The following is a 17,484-nucleotide window of genomic DNA, read 5'->3' as shown; positions in this document are numbered from 1 at the left end:
GGCGACGCAACCAGGCGACACGACGGCTCCCGTGCGTCGTGCCGTCGCCCGTCTCGTCGTGCCGTCTAAGGTCCTTTCCTTGTTGCATTTTTTTCTGCCTATACGTTGCCCCTTCCGTCGCCCGTTGCGTCGTGCTGTCGTGCGTCGTGTCGTGCATCGCGTTGCCTGAAGCGCGACGCACGACGCGACGTGTGCTGTCGCCCTTTACTGTTTTCTTTCATTTCTTTCCCCCGGCCCGTGCTTGCACAGTACATGCCATAGGTACCAGGCCTTGATTCTGTTGTTCTTTTTCGTGGATTCTTTCTAACTTTGTGTTTTCATTAAGAGTGAGTTGTTGAAGAAGACTCTTCCCTTTCTTTTTTTTAAATCAAATCAAATGTAATCAGAAAGAGCGTTGCGACTAATCAGCATTGTCCTCAGGAAATATATAACATTAACGTCAGCCACAACAATGTTTTAGCTTTTCCTGATCTAATCGTGATTTTTCTAATAATAATTGTAAATCCATTCTAAAATACATCAATCATTATTACGTGCTCGCAAAAATGTAACATGCGGATCTGATGAGAAATTAAGCGCGAGGCCAAACAGAAAGGAAGAAAAGACACCGTCACAATGGCAGTAGGATCTACAGTGTTTAATCAAGAAATACGCCGGCGGACCAATATCATTGAAAGTGTGGTGCTGATGAAGTTAACGGGGAAGACAAAACTGAAGGAAGACTGAAGACTGAATATTCTGAAGGTAATAATATAGTGCAGGCTGGATGGTAACTACCTGAACTCCTGTCTGTCTGGAGGAGTGGGAGAACTACTTGGAAACTGCTGGCATGGACCACAGAGAAATATTTATAAGGTTACAGATCTACCACAAATGGGAACTTCATCAACAGTCTTAAAAAGAGTAAATTAAATAGTGACGAATTCTGGGCTTACACTTATTATGTGAGAGCACCTACATACGCGGATTTTCTTTTTGCTCGTTTTCATTTTTTTCGATAAAATATGACAAAAAGTAATTCAATTTGATGAATGGATGAAACAATCACCCCCCCCAAAAAAAATCAACGCTTGCGGCACAGGGCATGTATTTTGCAAGCGCAATGGGCGGAAATGAGAGAAAACAAAATAAATCATTGGCTGGGAAATTAAGGAGTGACGAATTATGAGCTTGCGGTTTTCATTTATTTTGAGGGAGCAATTCCTACTTATTTGGATTTTCTTTTGCTCTTTTAGCATTTTTCAATAAAATATGACTGAAATTAATCCCAATTAATGAATCGAAGAGATAAAACAATGAAAAATCCACACTATAAAACAATGAAAAATCAACACCAAAGAGCGAATTGCGTGTACCTTGCAAGAAAGGTGGACGGAAATAAAATAAAACAGTAAAGGCGACCTCTATAAACGCCATGAAGTAAAGGGTATGGTGTACTATTTACGACACACATTTCTCTCTCTCTTTAGCCTCCCTAAAGGCGACGCAACTACACGACGCGACGGCACGACGGCTCCCTTGCGTCGTGCCGTCGGGGTGCACCGTCGCCTTCTTGCCATTACTTTTGTACACACGCGTCGTGCGTCGCGTCGTGCCGTCGCGTCGTGCTGTCTCAGGTCCTTTCCATGTTGCATTTTTTCCCGCCTAAACGTCGCCCTTCTGTCACCCGTCGCGTCGTACCGTCGTGCGTCGTGTCGTGCATCGCGTCGCCTGTTACGTCCCCTGAAGCACGACGCGACGAACGACGCATCGTGTGCTGTTGCCCTTTGCTTCATGGTGTTTGTAGAGGGCGCCTTTACTGTTTTCTTTCATGTCTCTTTCTTGTCTCCCGTGCTTTCAAAGTACATGCTATTTACTCTTTGGTGTTGATTTGTTCTTGTTTTTATCTCATCCATTCCTTGATTAGGTTGATTTCTGTCATATTTTATTAACAAAATGAAAAAAGGGGCAAAAGGAAAATCGGCATATGTAGGAACGGCTCTGATTTCTAAGTAGTACTCCCAATTCTCCAGACAATTTGCCTAACAATTGTACAGCTGCAAGTTTCACTGCGGGATTAGGGAGTTACTACCGTGCCCGGTCACTGGCTAGGGAAGTTATCAGCTCCTTCTCAAGGACTCTTGTGGCTGGTTGCAAGTTCTGCTACCAACTGCCCACACGCGCTGCCCACTTGTATGACCTAATTATGGGGAGTTATGATTTCAAAAATTGGGGGGAGCAAAATTAATTCTATTGCGTAATTATTAGAAAGATCAAAATTAGAGCAGGAAAAGCTAAAACAACGTTGTGGGTCATGTTATTTATTTCCTGGAGACAAGGCTGATAGTTGGTCGTGACAATCTTTCTAATCACATTTGATTAAAAAAACAAACCTTTTCTTCAACAACTCACTCCTCTTGAAAACACAAAGTTTGAAAGTAACTTAATATGCATAAAAAAGAACAATAACAGAAACAAGACCTGCCACCTATTCGCTCTTTGTACGCTACCGCCATAGGCATGCAGAGCCTCGATATGGTAGCTTTTCCGTGTATGTTGGTAAGTAATTTTGGGCATGATGTTGCGTTAGTTCTTCTACCATCTATACTATACGATTGGACGATATTTCGAAAGCTGTCAGATCAAGGCTCTGCATAACGGCAGCGTACAAAGAGCAAATGCCATGTCCTGGGTGCATGCAGTCCACTATTCAAGTAAGAATTACTGCTCAGCCATTAGCATTAAAAGTAGCTGCCCCGCATTTTTCTGAAAAAAGGAGATTGCTTGGCCCCCGAAATGGTGAGATTGTGTAAATCGTTGCCAGGATCAACTGCCTGGGTCTTCGAGCTGTCCTATGAGAGCAGAATGGCTGAAAACTACAACTGAAAAATGGTCCTAAGTGCCCAAGAAGGTTGAGGGTTGCCACTTGAAAAATGGCTGCAATCAGACTTCGAAAAAAATCACTTTTCGGGGTGATTTTGTTTTGTGGGAATAGTTAAAAATGTAATTGGTTGGTCCACAATAAATTGAAAGGAAATCGACAGATTAGGGACCAGACAATAATTTTTTTTGTGTTTACGCAATCTCAAGGATGTTTGTAAGCAAGTTATTGGGCCCTGAATAGCGCCGATTTTACACTGTTTTCAATGGGGCTTGAATCAGTGGACTGTACCCTACTATTCAAGTAAGAGCGGAAAATGAAATTTTCAGGGGGCGGAAATGAAAGAAACAGTAAAGGCGCCCTCTACAAACACCATGAAGCAAAGGGCAACAGAACACGACGCGTCGCGCCGTGTCGTGCGTCGCGCTTCAGGGGACGTAATAGGCGACGCGATGCACGACACGACGGTACGACACGACGGTCGACGGCACGACGCGACGCAAGACGCGACGCGTGTGTACAAACGAAATGGCAAGAAGGCGACTGTTCGCCCCGACGGAACGACGCAAGGGAGTCGTCGTGCCGTCGCGTCGTCTGGTTGCGTCGCCTGGAGGGAGGCAAGAGAGAGAGAAATGTTCGTCGTAAATAGTACACCATAGTGAAGTGTGACGTCATTGAGAACCACCAGATGCTGTACAAACGCTTGTTGGTTCAGGCGCTGGTTCTCGCGCTAATGCATTTTACAGACATACTTGCACTCTATCCGGTTCGTAAATGTGACGTCACTTCAGTTTAAACCACGCCCACTGCACATGCACAGCACATAAGGTTTCACCACACCAAAAACGCGCTCATAGAAAACATTGCAAAATCGGACCGAAATAGGGCCACCTGTTGACTCTTGTGAAGAGGTTGGCCTCCATTTTTTCACTGAAAATTCTAAATCATGGCCAGATCACTTTTCGTTTCAACTTCAAGGGGTAGCCCCGAAAATGTTTTTTATACGTCTTTCAACGAAGATACCCCCAAAATAGCAGTAAAACTGAGCGCTCATTTCTGAGTGTAGCCGCCCGCCTCCATCCAAAATAGGCCCGCAGTTTGGGGCTTTTTGTGAAAGAACTACCCCGAACTGGAAAATATTAGTCTGAAATTCGGGATTTATAGAAATATTTCTATGATCCCTCCTGATTATGGTCTGTCTTATTGTAAAAAATCCCGTGGGATCACAAAATATTAATGAGCTCGCGCGCAGAAATACACACACAGAAAAAAAATACACAAGTTGTGTAAAATTGTACATAATTCCAATGTGCTATACGAACCCGCTAATAATTATGTACAATTTTAATTTACACAATAACTTTTACCTAAGCATCTTCATAAAAGTTTTTTAAAAGTTTACTTCGAAAATAGGTACGTGTATTTGCCCCATAATTTGGTAAAAGAAGTCAAGAAAACCTTTACCCCAAAATTTGGTATAATTCTACATGGTATCTATGTTAGTTGATGACCGGATTTACTATTTAATCGGTATTTTTACTGGTTTTTCGTGTAAACAATTTACAAATTTTTCATGTATTTTTATGTGATAAATAATGTTTCATTAAAAAAGATTGTTGGACGTATGATAAAATAGCGATAAACATGAATGTTAAAATTTATCAGTTAAATTTTATTGTCAATTATACTAATAATTGTAACAATATAAAAATTTACAATCATAGTTAACCAGATGGCAATTTCGACCATGAAATACAATTCAAGTTCCTTGATGAGCTTGATTCAAAACAATTTGCAACAGTAACAATGAACACTAATTCTTCTGAAAAGTATGAAGAAACACAACCAGGGATTTTTAGAGACTACACTCAGATACTGGCTTCTAAGGCAACAAAATAAAAAATAATAATAAGGATGCTTTATATTTGTACGCTGGTTATAACTAGTTGGTCTTTAAAGGTTTGAAAAAAATATGTCTCAAAATTTCACCATAAGCAAAGATAATGTTGATAGCCAAAGTCTGAAACACATCTTTTCCAAAATTCTCTGCTTAAGTTGACTCATTTTCATTTTACATCCTGATGATCTGAAAACATTTTGATGGGCTCAATTTTTACTGAATCCAAAAAGTCATACAAGAATTTTTCAGCATGAAATGTTCAATGTAAAAGTCAGTTTTCATTTGTATAGAGATTGAATGCTTCCATTAAGTGAAATCAATTAATGCAGCACAATCAGGGATTTGCTTCTTTGGTAAGGCAATCACGGTTGCTTTAATTTTTTTCTTTGGTAAAAACCTAGTCCAGCGGCCGGTTTCACGAATCCTAAGATGCGTCTCGTCCTAGGATCGATTTCACCAAACTTGGGACATGTTCAACGCATCCTAACTTCCCTAGCAACGCGGCCAAACCCGTCTTATCTACATGTATATGCAAACGTATACATTTTTGTAGAAAACAGCGAAACGGCACTTATGCTTAATGCTGATCGCGAAGCTCGGCGGGCAATAAGGCGACAGAGAATATTTAGAGACAGGAGAAATCCACTAGCTTGAATGTGAGGAAGTTTTCTGACGATATAAGTTCACGCGAGAAGGGATATTTCGAGTTCTGGAAAGAGTAGAAAATGACTTGGAGCCGGACACCCGGGTCAGTAGGCTGTATTGTTGACGTCCTCGACGTGGTGCAGTGCGGCCCCTAACGTGGCGCACTTTCATCTTTCCTATAGAGTGTTTTACAACAGCGATATTTTACCTCAAATTTCCCTATTATAACTTCATGAAATTTCCGATACTCTGATTGATGAATTTTGATTTTACCAAAGCAAACGTGCTACACAGTTCCGATTAAGTGCGATTTCCGCGAAATTCCGAAAAGCAAAATAAAATCTGAAATAATTGTACTCCCTCAAGGAAAAACACGTAAAAATTTTCTTACGGACGAGTGGATGGGCATGTGGGTGAAAATAACGAAAATTGACCAACTTGAATTTCTTAAAGTTTAATGTGGGATCATCTGATGTTTGCCTGTTGCGCCACTTAAGTCATCTCAGCGGAACTGGAGCCCAATTTTTAGATTGGCGTATGTTACAGAATAGCAGGAAATCGTTGTTTCAGACCGTAAAAAAAGAACCACTCTGAAAAGCACCGGTCAATTTGCCTACAGTTTCGTAAATTGTGAAAAGCTTTTCGGGATCAGCTGGGTGAAGCTTGAAATTGGACAATCCGAGTAGATTTGTTTCAGTAGTCAGTATCATTGATTGAACAATTATTTCAAATGACCAAAATTCAGGTTTCCTTTTTGTTGGAATCATTGATTCCATTTTGATTCAGATCCAATTAAGTTAGATGCAATTATAGTCAAATCTCATCATTTTTCTATTTAGTCTGACTTAATCTGTTGTATCCATGCTTCCTTTCATGAAATATTACACAAAACGTAACACTTGTTTTAAATTCATAAACGTAAAACTTTTATTCAAAATTCAATTTAACGGACCAATGTAATGGATTTTTTTTCGAGAATCCCAGACATTGCACATTTTTTTCAATTGACCCCTTTTCAATTTTTGTTTGGGCATTTATTTCTAGCTTAAAAGGTCTTTGAGGTTCACGCTAATTCGAATTTACAAATTCAGTAGAATTCAGTGATGCAGATCAAGGTACGAAATATCAATCTTGCATAATAAGTGCACCAAAATCTCTTTTTCTACTTGACAATTAAAATTTTCCATTTTCCTTTGGCATTTAAGTAAATGGAAATTAGCAACCTTTTCTCAGAAATGTTTTCAAAGGGCATACTCTAGGTTCAACATTTTATACATGAAATAATGTCCACTGGCAGCAGTCAAATTTCTTTGAAGTAAAGAAGTGCTGTTTCGATGACAGACTTGCATTCTGAAGGAAGTCAACACATCTATGAGAAAGACTTGCTCATGCTTCAGAGCCCATCCACAGAGAATATTGACATTGTGTAGCTGCTTTTGAGACTTCTTCTCCAAGTGCACAGTCTGCATGGGAAGTTAGTGGTAATATGCATTAAAAATAAACAATGAAATATGCTAAAATCATATGCAAGATGCAAGATGTGATGAGGACCAAGCAAGGAATTTTTGCTCTGGCAGGCTTTCCCGGGGTAGTTGATGCAATAGATTGTACCTATGTAAGATTGTATGGAGCCCCACTTGGCAATGATGAGCCTCTATACGTGAACAGAAAAGGCTACCATAGCATAAACGTGCCAGTGGTGTGTGATGCATCATTCAAAATGACAAATGTCGTCGCACGGTGGCCAGGCAGCACCCACGACAGTGCGATTCTGCATGGAAGTCGTCTGGGAGAAATGTTCGAAACTGGAAGGTTTGTTAGGTTTACCCACTTTTTATCACTTTGAAGTGATGGTATATCCATTACAAAGTTATAAAAAGGTGTTGATATCAAGTAACTCAATTTCACAAGAATTTCTTTTAAATAGTCTCCAAGGATTGCTGATAGGCGACACCAGCTATGATCTCTGACCATGGCTGATGACACTCGTGACTGATCCGACAACAAATGCCGAGAGACAATACAACAGGTATGCTGCTAGTTTTCACGTGCATTTTCATGAAGTACCAAAATGAATGTAATTCTTCTTATAACAAATTTAATTATCATGTAAAAAGTGACCATTTGTCCTTTATAGTGCAAGTGGGCTTTCATATCATTTTTTCTATGCTTGCAGCCAAAGTATTATCGCAAAAAGCACAATGAAAAATACATAATTACTGCAAGAGAGAAATCGGGTGTATCGTTACATTCAACACCGACACCACTCATTTTTATTGTTCACTATTTACTTGCAAACAATATCAAGTCCAACTACTGTTCGGCTTTACCAATAAATACCAGCAAAGGAAAATTTCTACCTTTGAAGATTATTAAGAGGGTACATACATCCCCACTTTCTGCATTTCTCTCCAAAGTCAAAGAATGACATAAATAATCAAAGGTACATGTACATGTAAAGCCTTTTGATTTCTTCCTTTGCTACAGGAGTCACAGAAGAGTTAGAGTGACTGTTGAACAGGTGTTTGGTCAGTTGAAGTGGAAGTTTCCCTGTCTATCACTAGGACTTCATGTGGCCCCCCGCAGAGCCTGTCAGATCATCAGGGCATGTTGTGTTCTGCACAATATTGCAAAGGAGCTAAGAGAGCCTGAAATGGATGGGGAGCCAGTACAATACGAGGATGATGAGGGCATACCATATGATGGCCCAATCCAAGATGGCACGATACAGAGAATAATTGACATAATTTCTCTATTCTTCCCAGGCAGTTGTTTCCATCAAGAATTAGTAAACCCTTCTGTTTGTCTAATCCGTTGAGACTACATCCATTCTATTGAAGCAGTAATTAAATGGAAAGGAAAAGAACACCAACCACAACTGTTTTGTTTGTTCAATGTTTGCAAATTTTTGTGTAAATCCAGGGTTGATATTCAGACTGTGTTACAGGCAGTAGAGATGCTTAATTATCAATGAGTTTTTGCACTCAAGAGAAATAAGCTCCATTTAAGGTTATGTCAAACTTACAATTTCCATGTGCAGTAACATACAATGAGAGACTTTGGATACATGGTAGTGGCAGACAAAATGGCTCTTTTTCGTTTTGAAGTATGGGCATGCTCATGCAGTTCTTGACATGTACCTTAGTGCTGAGCATAACAAGGAATAACTGTTGAAAAGGGTCCATTTGTTTGCCCCCATCATGCATCTCAAAGCCTGTTTTTCAATGTAATTACTTGTTCCTATTATACCAATATAATTTGTTGTTATAATTTGCTTTTATTACATGACTGCTTCTTAAGTTTCTTTCTCTAATATGTCACTGACCAACAACTGAACATTGTGGCTTAGTTCACTGAGTGAAACTGAAATCTGCTAAGAAACTTTCAGCTGCTCCTTATCAACTTTGAGCCTCTCCTGCTCCAAACCAAGTTTCTGTTTCTCCCAGATGGAGTCCACCTTGTTCACTCTCTGTCCTCTAAATCCTGGTTTGTTTCTTCTGGAAGGTAGGGCTCTTTCAAGATGACCTCACCAAGGCTGATGGCTTCAAGTGACAAGGAAAAAAATGAACTCAAATATGAGTATTGAGATGCATTACAGTCTATACCTGTCTCCTTCCTCTTAGTAAATACTCATGAATATGTAGTATTCTTTAAGTACTCAATTCAAATGAACACTACTGAAACAATTTCAGGCACCAATAACAATTATTGCCTCCAAAGACATAAGACGCTCTAGTACCCATGTCGCTGGGGAGGGTGATAAATGAAAAAAGTTCCCTCTAAATAAAAGTCCTTTATAAATACGTAATATATCTATCTGCATACATCCCTACATAGAATGGTGTGAAAGAGGCACCATTTCCATTTGAAATTCAATAAAAAGAAATGTGTTTTTGTTCAAACATATTGTCAATGTACATGTACATAATTCAGAGCTCAGAATGTAAACTTTTTGACACGTTTAAAACTTTAGTACATTTAACCTAGGTCTATTAATTAGCAGGCCTAGGCGTACTTGGCCACTATGCTATTACCTTATTTTCGATTCAATGGTTCTTTTCAGAACCACACGAAGAAACCAGAAAGCGATTTATTCCATGGTGTAGTCTACCCACAGCCTAAATGTACTTCTTAACCTTATTTTCATTAAACAGAATATCCCATTGGCCTTCATCTGATTCTTCAACTTGGAGTAGCCCCTAGGCTACTTTACTTCTTCTTTCCCTTTGAAAAAACACCCTCCCAACTTGCCAAGCCAAATACATGTACGTACAATGCATAACTATCATAACTGGTGGAGTGGCCATGCATTCTATATAATAATTGAGATCAGATGTTTAATGCTCCCAATAAAGAGTACGAAGTAGGCCAACAGATGTATGCACCTGTTCTGTTGCATTCTCTGCGGTATGACTGTGCTTGACTGGTAATGGTTTTCCTTATTTTTTTCCAAGGTCGCTCCACCCCTCCATTCTCTACCAGCACAAGTCCGGCCAGACGAACTTTTGCCGTGCATCTTTCACCCAATCAACCATCTTGAATTTACTTTGCACAGCTACCAACGGCTGTTGCGCGTATCGCAGAAAATATCTTTATCAAACACGACACAGCTGCGCACAGAACACAGGTCATCCTCGTCCAATAATGAGCAAAATATTTAACGATATTATGCATGCGTCTTGCCTAAGAAGCGTTTAGTGAAATCGATCCTAGGACGCATCTTAGCTAAGATCGATCTTATCGCAGGGACTCGTCCCAAGTTCTAAGATGAGTTGCAAGATAAGACGAGTTTCGTGAAATCGGCTGCAGGTTGGATTCATTGCATTGTGCCTAGTATGCCAGTTTTCCCTTTCGTAAGCTCACAAGTGCGGTACCTGTCCAAATCTTCCATGCATCTAAAATCAGTCAGTACAGAGGTAAGGATGCATGTCCACACTTGATATACTAGGCAAGATATAGGACGGAGGGGTACCCCCCTTACCTGTCCAATCCCTACACACACTGTAGACTATTGTTACCTAACACATCCCCCCTTGAAGTCTGTAAAGAATTCCTGAGATTCTGATCAAACAATGACCAACACAAAGGCAGGGGGGTTCTCTCCATCCCATATCTTGCTTCAAATGTATAGTTGAAGCATCTGCAGCAAATTGAGTCTATTCAGGTATTCAGGTATTTGGGGAGTTAACAAGGTGAAAAAATTTGATGTCCGTAATGTCGCTATGGTTTAAAACTTGGACTTTAGTTAAAATTATGTAATAAAGCCATTGTCCAACCGGGGCTACCAAAAAATGTTATTTTACCGGCCTGAAAAAACAATCAAAAAAATTTCTAGTTTTACTTCACAGTCTTGCAGTGGTATGCATTCTGCTTACTCTTTGCAGGAGCAGAAGACTCTGAAGTCCCTGATGGCGCTGCTCTTCACATTGCCTTTGATCCCATAAACCACAGCCTCTAGGAATTCCCATGCCACGCAGCACTTGTCTTGATATTTCAGGTCACATGCGAAGTACGATTTAAAACACACATCCAGGGCCTCTTGATGATAACACTCATTGCTGAGGTGAAACAGATGACCCTCCCAAAGCAAGGATGTAGGACTGAGACTATGTATGGATGTAAATATCTTTTAGGTACTGCTCCAAGCTTGAGTTTTCCTGGAGAAGTTCCAAACAAGGAGTTGGACTAAGTAAAGTATTTCAACATATATGGAAATAACACACATCAAAAGAATGTCAACAAAGAAAAGGGAATTCCAATATGCTTTCATAAAATCAGTGTCGGTCATTTGGGCATAAAGTTTCTCATGTTAAACTAGACAGATCTTTCATAAGGCTTTTCAAAACAAGCTAAAGGAGAAGTAAGTTCCCCTGGATGTGAGCTGAGGGCTTAGAAAGGAGCAAGATGGGCTAGACAAGGATTGATGCATAGCAAGTTTCACATGCAGTTGTATGGTTGTCCAGTTTCCAAAGTAGATTTATAAAAGAGTGGTTCATAGCAGTACATGTTAAAACTGTGCTAGCTCTACCCTATTACCTCCCAACTGGAGGTTTTAAATGTGATAATTGTATGACGATTGTCGACGAGGCTGTCAACTTGACTTGTTCAATTGAAGCTTAGGAGTTCTGCAAATTACACACTGGAAGTCCATGAAGGCTCTTGATGACTCCAAGAGGTTAATTCAACCGCCTTTCCCCTTCCTCCTACCTGTAAAAGGGATCGGCAGAACAAGCACAGCCAAATTCTTCCTTTGCTCTGAAAAAAGAAAAATAAACACTTTATCATATAACAGTGCCAATGGAAAATGATGCCATGCAATATCTCAAAGGGTGCACAAATCAAAAGGGTCAATGGACAATTAAAAAATTAACTTGACTATACAAGACGGCTTTCTTTACATCATCTGTCTCCATGAAAAATAACATGACAACATAAATTTACCTGATGTGAGATTCTCCAGCTCAATATCCTGCTCTAACACCAATGACTCCCATGATGGACACGTCTTTGGACAGTATGTAAGCAGATGTTCTGACAGTGTAGGCCATTTACTGTAGAGGTTGTTGGCAGCATCAGGTTGCAGAATTGCAAAGTCGGATCTGTACAGAGATATTAATTATTACAAGAAATCTGCTTTACATTCAAGAACAGAGGCAGATCTGCTGTAAGCATTTTCAAAGATTTTCCACCCATTCCGTCTCTCAATCATTGTCTATAGTCCTAATACATATTGGTTTTTCATTAGATTTACATTCACAGGCCCACTTTTCAAGTCATAACGTTCTAAAAGATAAATGATGGGCATAACCCACTTCTAAGCAATGCCACGTACATGTACATAGGCTAGACTTGGTCAACACAGCCTGGATTCCATGCCACATGTGTAAGCCTAGGCTAGGCAAGATAACAGGCCTAACATCAGGCCTATACAGTAAACCATATTACTAAATAGTGGTACTGAGCCAACTTTGAACTAGTGCAGCAGTGGTATACATGGTGTTTGGGTCTGCTACTCAAGAAGGAATATAGGCCTACCATGCTGACTGAATTCGAACAATAGTTGAAGGCACTGTGGAAATTGCATTTGGACCATTATTTAAATTCAGTCAAGTATGCAGGAAGCCCTAGCCAAGAGACTAGCGTAATTATCTTACTGTCACTGCTGGTTTGCGAGTATAAACGTGAACGAAATACTCGTACAGTGCACACGGCCTATGCTATGCATGTCACGATGGTATCAACGCACAAATCCCGATACCGCGGTACGCCTGGCCTACCTGCCCACATGACTTTCTCAAATAAGCAGAAGGCTTTCGTTCCAAGATGTAATCAAGTTGTCTAATTAAGACCAGATTTACCTTCAAATGTGGACACCAAATGTGCGAATCCCCAATCGCTCAGAAGTTGCTGCATGATTCCATATTGCAAACTTCAAGTTGAGCGATGTCACGATGGCGGCGCAGCGCTAGCGGCGAGCGCACATGGGGATATGGAGAAATTACCCTTAACTCGGTAATAATTTACATAACGGTGTATGCATTACATAACGTTTTGTAAATTATACGTAGTTACAGTAAGAGTTTATCCAAATTTACATTACTTTTGTAAAATAAAAAAATTACATGTAAAACATGAGAATTTAAGGTTACAAAACAAATACGTATTTGTTTTTGGCAAAATTTACTTAATTTATGTAATACTTTACCATTTTTTCTACATGAATTTTTTTTACTACACATTCTGTGAGCGTACTCTGTACACGTACATGTTCATAACCCATAGAGACAACGCTTATTTAATACGAGCATGTATGCGCACAGTCAAGCAGACAAAAACGGTGTTTCGTACAAGCAGACAACGTTTAGCGTGGAATTTTTCAACGACTAACCTCGTAAAATACCAAAGTGTAGAAGCATAAGTAGATTTCGGAGGATCTAAACACGACACCACGAACAACGTAAAATTTTCCTCCATTTGTAAGATTTTTAAATAAAGGTAAATCTCAGAGCATTAAAAAAAAAGTGGATTTCACGGACCCTTTCTAACAACGAAGAAAATCTAAATTGCGAAATTTGCACTAATTTCAACAAATACGTTTTCTGATACAAAAATCTGGCATCACATTGAAAATTAACCCTTAATGCATTCATTTCAGGCATTTGTAATTTAAGAGTGACGAATTCTGGGCTTACACTTTACACAGGGGCTCAGTCTGCAGAATTCAATTTGTCTAGATTATCCTTAGTGTAAGAATGAAAATGTTTAAAGTTTTCAACTTTCGGACGAGCATGATTGGTCATTGGTATTGTTGTACAGACTTGAAATTGGTCTGTTAAATTAGAGATTACAACTACAGCGTCTGGAAGGGGCAAAATATTTGCATAGATATGATCATTTAAAGTAGCAGACTGACGAGATACCCTCGTGAGTGAGATAAATGAATGGGATACTGAAGTGTCTGTAAACAGAGTTATCGTTGTTATAGTCCAATAGGTTGATACTAATTTGTTTTCTTTGGATAAACGACGGGTTACATCACAGTGAAGTAGTTATATTTGCAGCTTGAGGTGGTTTTTATTATTACTCCAATTATTAAGTTTTTGAGAGGTTTTATTAATCTCGATAAAATGTGATTCAAGGGTGTCAGTAGTGTAACTAAGATCCTGCCTTATATTGTACCGAATATCAGATTGATTATATAAGGCAACACCCCTACCAAGTTGAGTTCTATTGAGTTTATACTCAGGCAAGATATGGACAGATGAAGAAACATCTTCAAGCTATGTTTCAGTTAGAGCAATAACATAGAATTCTTTCAGCGAATGGAGGAGTAATTTTAAGTTGTCAAAGTTTTTAGGCAGACTTCTGAATGGCAGAGGTTGCATGCGACCAAACTACTAATAGAATCTTATTATTCATGTTATGATTTATCAATTTAGTATTACCTTTATCTAATTATAACCCTTCTAATCTTAATAGAGCCTGAAAGTAAAAGGTCACGCAGCGAGCTTCCGGAACCCTCGCGCGGTCCTCCTATGGGGATTTTACGTTGGGACGTCCTATCACGTTCGATAATTTTTGGAAGAATAATTCCTGACTGAAACCACCCCATGAAACACTCATGTTGGAATTTTACCTTTGTCTTCCTCAAGTAATATTTGGAAAAGTTACATTGAGATAGGTAAAAAACGAATTTTCCTAACGACCTTTCACGTCCGGCGATATTGTACCTAGGTCTCCATGTTCATGCACGTTTGTTTTCACTGCCCGTGCTGACGTGAAAACGAGATTGTACAACGTTGCAAAGATTTACCTACTTGCAGTCGATGGGTTCCAGATCCCGTTGAGTTGACACACGCAGTTGTCAGCAAAGTTAGATAAAAGATCAGAATCTGAATGAAGTAGAATGTTGCTTAAGGTTTACTACTTATGAATTACAAGAATGTTTAAAATATTTTGATCTGTTTTTATTTCGGTCGACCAGAAAATTTCAAGCCGTAAATATTCAACTGGGTACGAGACTGTCGCATTTCACTGTTCTACATGTATTTTAGATTTTCGGAAGTGATGGGTCAATTTCTGGTAGGATATTTCTCTTTCAGGTCAGGTGATTTTTCAGTTTCTATAAATTGATATACTAGCAAATATTTTTAAAGTCCCTTTCCGAGTTGGTTTTTTAAGAAGTAACTGAAGGAAAAAAATATTACAAATTCTAAAATCTTTGCACGTTATGTTTCCTATTCCAAGTGTTCTGGAAGCGAGCCATCAGGGGTCAACTTTCAGGCTCTAATGAAATTCGTTTTTCACCCATCTCCAGTTGACTTTTCCAGATAGTAAGTTTAAAAGTTTAAAACTTCGTCGTATAAAAGTTGATAAGCGTGGCCTGACAAAGAGATGAGTTAAAGTTGTGAACTGATACGGTCCCAATGATACTTGGATCGACGATGTTTTATTAGGTAAACACGGACTAATATCATTAGACATCAGCGAGGAAGGCTGACTTTTGAAGACGGAGGGAAGACAAGCATGAAACATTTCGGGGTGATTTTAGTGAGTGGGATGTAGACTAGGTGGTATAACTTCCTGAACTGTGGTCAAATTTGTGGCTGTAAAAGTTATAGCCTAACTGAGTCTTGGGGTGGGGCAGTGCTTGGAAATTGACCACAAACGGGAACTTCATTAGGATATTAATTACCAAGACATTAAACGGAGGTGGGATCAAGGATACGTGAGTGACCAATGACTAAATGACAAATTCTGGGCAATTACTTGAGGAGGACAAAGGGAAAATTCCGACATGAGTGTTTCTTTGGGTGGTTTCAGTTAAATCATTCTACCCAGACTTGATAGCTTGGTCCTACGTAAAATCCCCATAGTTGATGATCTGTCAAGACGTCGTAAAGATAAAAATCTTTTTATCTAATTTTTTGGCCAAATACTGTCCCTCCTGCCAAATTCTGTCCGTGTCTTCCTGTTCGTTCCTGACAAGTTTTTTCTTCAGTCTCCTGCACTCCATCCTGCACTGCGGAAATACATGCGTTTATTGACGTACCTGCACACATACCCATGACTGCGCTCGTACACGATTTCGCACTAGACACTATTTGACACCTATGTCTGGCGTCTACTGCGCATGCTCATCGGACACAATGAGCATCCCGGCTGACCATGGCCCAGTGGCTTATTACTCCACTAGGCTTGCTGAACGCCCTCCTCGCCCTCCCGCGGCCCTACTTGGCGGCACTGTTGGAAGAGAGAAAGTAGGTGTCCTGTTAATACGAAATTTGGATGAGAAAACCTCATTTTTGCCGTTTTTCGTTTACAAATGGAAAAATGATAACTAACATTTTTCCAGTTTCTCTGGTAGAAAACAACACTGAGCTTGAAATGTTTCTAATTTTTAAATTGAAATAAATGTTTGTTTGTATGTAAGCTTTTCGATAAACAGATAACTAAATAGACGTCAGAGAAGAAGAAAAATGTCATTGAGAAACAAAGTAATTTTTCGCAGTTCATTTTCAAAAACAAATTAATGAACAAAACAGAAGCATGGACCTGGTTATTATTCCTACCTCCATGCCAGCGGCTCATTGACCCACCCCGCGGTTTACCTATTCCAAATTTTAATCAAAATAAGACCCGTAAAGTAAAAATTTAAAAACAACTAGAGGGCGACAACCGTTCTGCAGCTATTATGTAAATGCCATGTAAACGTACAGGTGAGGCAAAATAATTATCACACTTTCTACATGTAGACGTGCGAGCACATGTACATGTACATGTACATGTACGTACATGTACATGTACGTGCGTTTGCAAACATGTACATGTATAGAAGTAGAATGAGTGTTCATGTGTGGTGTGCACTTGCGTGTATGCACGGAGTAGATACATGTACAGTACTGTGGATATTCGTACAATATTATACATGTACATTGTTGTACATGTACAGTACATGTACATGTACAGTACATCCACATTAACTACATGTACATGTACACATACATGTACATGTACATGTGCATGCACACCGTACCTAGTACCTACCACAAAGCTAAAGTTATGATGGACACACACATCATGCGTCACGCCACACGTGACATGCACATATTAAGCCGGCCCACTACCACCATGCATCCAAAATACAATATTATCATATCATGAATATATACATTTTGGTATTTAAATCGACGGGTTTCTGTAATTGTATTCAGGGGCACTGAGCCGCATTGCGCACCTTGAAATGGCATTATTAATTCAATACTGTACCCCCCAAACGAGCGTACTAGGTTGTGTGCATACGTATACATGTACATGCATGTGTACGTGAGGGCCATATAGTTGGGCATCTCCAGTACTGTACATGGCGTCTGGGAAGCCAACAATACCGGCAAAATAGTGCCTTGTAATGTGGACCCTGATTATAAATTTCGGAATTAAAACAAAAGAGATAAACATAAGTTTATTGCTTAAATATCGTAACTTATTAATTACAGATTCTGTGAGCATTGTAATGCAGTACTAGAAATTTCTCGCAAAGCGTAATAATTCTTGCAATGATCCGCCCCAGGTTGGCTAG

General features: G+C 39.5%; 1 protein-coding gene across 2 annotated transcripts; it reads right to left on the bottom strand.

The window, feature by feature from the left end:
• Positions 1–7,645: 7,645 nt before the first annotated feature.
• On the bottom strand, positions 7,646–12,749 carry LOC110985176 (uncharacterized). 2 transcript variants are annotated; one of them, XR_015424822.1, is made up of 5 exons: positions 12,238–12,749; positions 11,847–12,004; positions 11,613–11,660; positions 10,781–11,062; positions 7,646–8,947 (listed from the first exon to the last, which is right to left on the bottom strand). XR_015424822.1 is itself a non-coding variant. In XM_087134771.1 (4 exons), the coding sequence occupies exons 1-4, from the start codon at positions 12,243–12,245 to the stop codon at positions 10,899–10,901; spliced, it is 378 nt and encodes a 125-aa protein (XP_086990897.1). In that variant the 5' UTR covers positions 12,246–12,749; the 3' UTR covers positions 7,646–10,898. The 2 variants fall into 2 exon arrangements, 1 of the variants encoding a protein (XP_086990897.1); XM_087134771.1 differs by having other exon boundaries at positions 7,646–11,062.
• Between the last annotated feature and the right edge of the window lie 4,735 nt (positions 12,750–17,484).

Source organism: Acanthaster planci, linkage group LG03 (genome assembly GCF_054643075.1).
Source record: "Acanthaster planci isolate LZ-2023a linkage group LG03, COTS_SCS, whole genome shotgun sequence".
NCBI lineage: Eukaryota > Metazoa > Echinodermata > Asteroidea > Valvatida > Acanthasteridae > Acanthaster > Acanthaster planci.
This window is presented reverse-complemented; position numbering and strand designations above follow the sequence as displayed.

Coding starts and splice junctions, on each gene's coding strand:
- LOC110985176 (XM_087134771.1), bottom strand. Junction 11,661..11,846: donor GCTGGAGAATCTCACATCAG/GTAAATTTATGT, acceptor TTCTTTTTTCAG/AGCAAAGGAAGAATTTGGCT. Junction 11,063..11,612: donor TCTGCCGATCCCTTTTACAG/GTAGGAGGAAGG, acceptor GAACTTCTCCAG/GAAAACTCAAGCTTGGAGCA.